The sequence below is a fragment of the Dioscorea cayenensis genome, chromosome 12, assembly GCF_009730915.1.
Source record: "Dioscorea cayenensis subsp. rotundata cultivar TDr96_F1 chromosome 12, TDr96_F1_v2_PseudoChromosome.rev07_lg8_w22 25.fasta, whole genome shotgun sequence".
Classification (NCBI taxonomy): domain Eukaryota; kingdom Viridiplantae; phylum Streptophyta; class Magnoliopsida; order Dioscoreales; family Dioscoreaceae; genus Dioscorea; species Dioscorea cayenensis.
The window spans coordinates 7,334,220-7,338,825 of NC_052482.1; the positions used below are offsets into that span (position 1 = coordinate 7,334,220).

At 36.5% G+C, this 4,606-nt stretch overlaps 1 protein-coding gene across 1 annotated transcript; it reads left to right on the forward strand.

The window, feature by feature from the left end:
• The first annotated feature begins 1,667 nt into the window (after window positions 1–1,667).
• LOC120274071 (polygalacturonase 1 beta-like protein 3) lies at window positions 1,668–3,807 on the forward strand. Its single transcript, XM_039280822.1, has one exon. It carries the CDS (start codon window positions 1,729–1,731, stop codon window positions 3,583–3,585), a length of 1,857 nt encoding a protein of 618 aa, XP_039136756.1. The 5' UTR covers window positions 1,668–1,728; the 3' UTR covers window positions 3,586–3,807.
• The last annotated feature ends 799 nt before the right edge of the window (window positions 3,808–4,606 follow it).

The following is a 4,606-nucleotide window of genomic DNA, read 5'->3' on the forward strand; positions in this document are numbered from 1 at the left end:
TTTTGTGTGTTTTAAATGTCACAAATATTAAATGAAAAAAATAGTTAGTACAGCTACTCCATAAACAGCCAACCATCGCATAGTAAAAATTGGATTTTTGTGTACTTTAATTATTGTAAATATCAAATGCAAATGAAAACATATTTAACATAATAAGTTCCCAATTGTCATAACTAAACATTAAATTATAAATTTTAATGGATGAATCTAAATATGCTTAAGTTTAATAAAAAAACAAGGGCAAATTTTGAAGTTAATGATTTTTTCTTTTGCCTAAATATGTTTAGCATAATAATATCATCCTGTAAAATTTGATAATTAAGTTAAGGTGGAGACATATCTGAATAGCAATGAATAGTTAGCAAGTGGCAACTACGAATCAAAGCAAGAGAACCACATAAGTTTTAATTTTTATTATACTCAAAAAAAATATTTTAACAACTTAATTCGATAGAGAAATTAATTAAGTGCAATCTCTCCGTCCATTTTTTAAGTTATTTTAAAATTATTTTGAGTTGTCTCAAAATTTTTTAATCTATTAGCAATTATATTTTTGTTTTAAAATAAATTTAAAAAAAATGAATTATGATTTTTGTTTTAAAATAAATTAAAAAAACTTAATTTATGATTTTTTTTATATTTATTTGTTCAAAACAAATCATAAATAAAATATGGAGTAGTGGATAAAACACTTGTATGACTTCCTTGGGGTTTGTGTTTCGATCATCACCATTAACATTTATCTTAAAAACCGGCGGATGTTGGGTGAGGAGTACCGGGCTAGGTTCGGGTCAATTTAGGCCGGGTTTCAAAAAATGAAAAATAGTTATTTATCTCTTTTTATCGGAAAGATGTCAATAATGGACATATTTAAATTACATATATAATTATATTTTTAAAAATATATTTTGACATAACTTACGTATAAATGACTTAACAAATAATCTTGAGTTTTAATTTAGTCCAAAATGAACCATAAGAAATTTATCTGAGAAATTTGTCTTATTCCCTTAATATTATATTTTCACATCATTTTTTTTTAAATTATAATATGTCTTTTTGTATCTTCATTTGTCCGATGGTCATTTGTCTCTTAATATTTTGTGGGCTTGTGTTCACTGTGTTGTATTAGTTTTATAATTTATATTTGTTTATTTATCTTGTATTTTGTATTAATTTTGTGTTGCTGGGTGTTGCTTTGTTTTATGTTTTTTCAATATTTTTTATTATTGTTTTGCTATATTTTGTTAGCTCTGCTAGTTCAATGTCCTACTATTTTTTGGTTGTTAGTGAATATGGTTTATTTTTTTTCAAAACAAATAAAACAAGGGAGTTTTATAAAAAATTTCTTACCACATTTGTATTTTTATATACACAATAATTCACTCTAAAAAAAAACACTTAAACCATTCAAACCTCTGCAAAATGAACCAAACCTGTTAATAAATTTATATTTTTAAATACACATAAAATTCTTATTTTCCAGTTTCACTCCATAAATTATTTACTCACTTTTAACTTTATTCTTTCCCAAAAAACACAAGACAGCTGCGGTCTTCATGTTGACCAAATGTGTGGTTTTGCCCGAATTAAGTAAAAATTCAATGAATAAAAATCAGATACACTGTTCCCAAATCAATAAAGTTCCTCTTAAGTCTTTATAAATAGTCATCCTTCACTACACCCTCCACTCCACACCCAAACCAAAAATCCAAACTCCTTGCCTTCATGCCAACTCTACAACCCTTCCTCCTCTTCCTCCTCTCCATCTCCTTCTTTCTCATAACAACCACCAATGGTGCATCTCCAAATCCATTCACAGCCAAGGCTGCACTGATTCGCTACTGGGATCGCAAGACCCCAAACCAACGTCCTCATCCACCCTTCTTCCTTTCCAAACTCTCCCCACTCTCTGCTCTTGATTCCACTACCTACTCCTCTTTGCTTTCCTCTAATCCATCATCACTCACTCCCCATCTCCTTACCTTCTGCTCTGCAGCACACCTTCTCTGCTCCCCATGGACTCCATCCCTCACTTCCAAATCCCCCAAAAACTCCCACTTCGCCAATTACAACAATGTAAATTTCACCAACTACGGCAGCCACATCAACGGTAACCAAGACTCCTTCAAGAACTACTCCCAGTCCCAAATCATCCCCGTTGACGTCTTCAAAAGCTACTCCCGAGACTCCGTCTTCCACGACGAGAATTTCAAAACATACTCTCCCAACGGCACCATCACCACTGACAACTTCACTTCCTATGCCTCCTCCGCCGTCGGTGGCGCCGGCGACTTCACCTCCTACGGCACCTCCACCCAAGTCTCCCAGGTGAACTTCGCTAACTACGAGACTGAAAGCAATGGCCACACTCAGAACTTCACTTCCTACTCCGATGCCAACGCCCAAGGTTTCCAGACCTTCACACAGTACGCCAAGAGAACCAATGCTATTTCCACTATCTTCACATCCTACTCCAAAGACGATTCAATTGGGATTTCCACGTTTAAAGGCTACGGTGAGGGTGCTAATAACCCATTGGATGAATTCAAGAAATACGGCACTGATCCTGGCCTTTCTCATCAAAATTTCAAGTCATACGGTGATCATGCCACTGCCGGTACCCAATCTTTCTCTAATTACCGTGGGAAGCTGGATGATGGTGATTCCACGTTCGCGTCCTATGGTAAGGTCGGAAACAATCCCACACTTGAGTTCTCAGCTTATGGGAAAGAAAAAGGGGAAGGTAATGATCATTTCACGAGCTACGGTGAAGGGGCTACTGATCCGAAGGCAAGCTTCAAGTCTTATAAAGGTACGCCAACTGAATTCAAGTCCTACTCTAAAACTGGCGTTACCTTCGCCGACTACCAAAATAGCACCGTCCAAACAGACAACTTGCAAAGTGGCAAAACTATGAATATTGGGGTTGAGCCGGGTAAATTCTTCAGAGAGAGCAGCTTGAAAGAAGGGACAGTAATGCCGATGCCAGATATTCGAGATAAGATGCCCAAAAGGTCGTTTTTACCCAGGGATATATCTGGTCAATTACCTTTTAATGCCATTGAGTTGGCCAAGATCTTTGACGCGCCTTCCGGCACTGCGCTTGGTCGGGCCATTAGTGACACGATCAGCGAGTGCGAGCGCGCTCCGAGCGCTGGCGAGACGAAGCGTTGTGCGACGTCGGCCGAGGACATGATCGACTTCGCTGTGTCGGTGCTCGGTAGCGATGCCGTGCCGCGGAGTACTGAGAGCGCGCATGGGTCCGGAAGCAACATCCTGATTGGTAAAGTGAAAGGCATTGATGGTGGAAGGGTCACGAAGTCGGTGTCATGCCACCAAAGCTTGTTTCCATATCTGGTGTATTACTGTCACTCAGTGCCTAAGGTGCGGGTTTATGAAGCTGAGATCCTGAGCGTTGAAACGAAAGAGAAGATTAATCATGGTGTTGCCATCTGTCACTTGGACACGTCGGACTGGAGTCCAGGGCATGGTGCGTTTGTGGCGCTTGGATCCAAACCGGGTGTGATTGAAGTATGCCACTGGATCTTTGAAGGCGATTTGACCTGGGGCAAGGCTGATTGATGTGTTGTGTTGGTTTGGTTGGTGTTGAATAATTGAGGGATTGCTGCCTTATCTTTATCTTGTGTACTTTTTGTAATTTGTATTTGTTTACTTTTGATGGGGTTGTGGACCAATAGTGCATGCATGCACGTAAATAATGCAAAATGTAATTGTTGTGATCAATAAATGAAGTCATGTCAGTTTTGTGATCAATAAATGAAGTCAAATATGGAGTTCCAATTATTGTAATGAGTGCAATCAAAGTGAGGGGCTGCTTGGCTTTTTTTAGCAACCAGAGGCAATGTTTCTAGCCGTGCACTTTTTATTGGGAATTTATTTCTTTTGGCATTGTGTGCCCTCAACTTGCTTTGAAATATTTTGCAGAATAGTTTATTATAAAGAATATAATTAATCAAATAGGACCCTGGTAGATATTTTTGTTAAATATAATAAAATAAAATAAAAAGTAAAAAAAAAAGAATGACTTTAAATTTTGTCGGAAAAAAAGTAGGAAAAAGCAGAAAAAAGATGGTCACAAACACAAATAAATTATTAAATGATTTTAAAAAACAAACAATCATTCAAATAATGCTGATAAGGTGTCAGAGATTTCTAATCCACTATTTGGCTTTATGTTCTCGACATCCTCATTTGGCTTTAGGGCTTGCTTGGTTGAAGGTTTTGGGAGATAAAGTAAATTAAGGTTTTGGGAAGAACCTTGCTTGGTGAGGAACTAAAGATGGAGGTAAAGGTTATGGGGTTAGATGGAGGTTTTAAAACCTCCATCTAACCCCAATTTTCCAACCCTCCAAATTGGAGGGTTAGGGAGGTTTTGGATGGGATTTAATTATTTGTTGACCAAAATGCCCTTGGTCATTTACAATAATTCCAACATATTTAATTAAAAGAATAAACATATATAAACATATACTTGAACTTTATTTATTTTTATTTTTTTTTTATAATTGTGGAGAATGAGATGTTAGTAAACAAGGAGAGAATCATGTAAGTTTCATTTAATTGTAAATGAATTTACAATTTT

Excerpts from the sequence above, each read along its gene's own strand:
- LOC120274071 (XM_039280822.1), top strand. The coding sequence starts at position 1,729 with ATGCCAACTCTACAACCCTTCCTCCTCTTCCTCCTCTCCATCTCCTTC.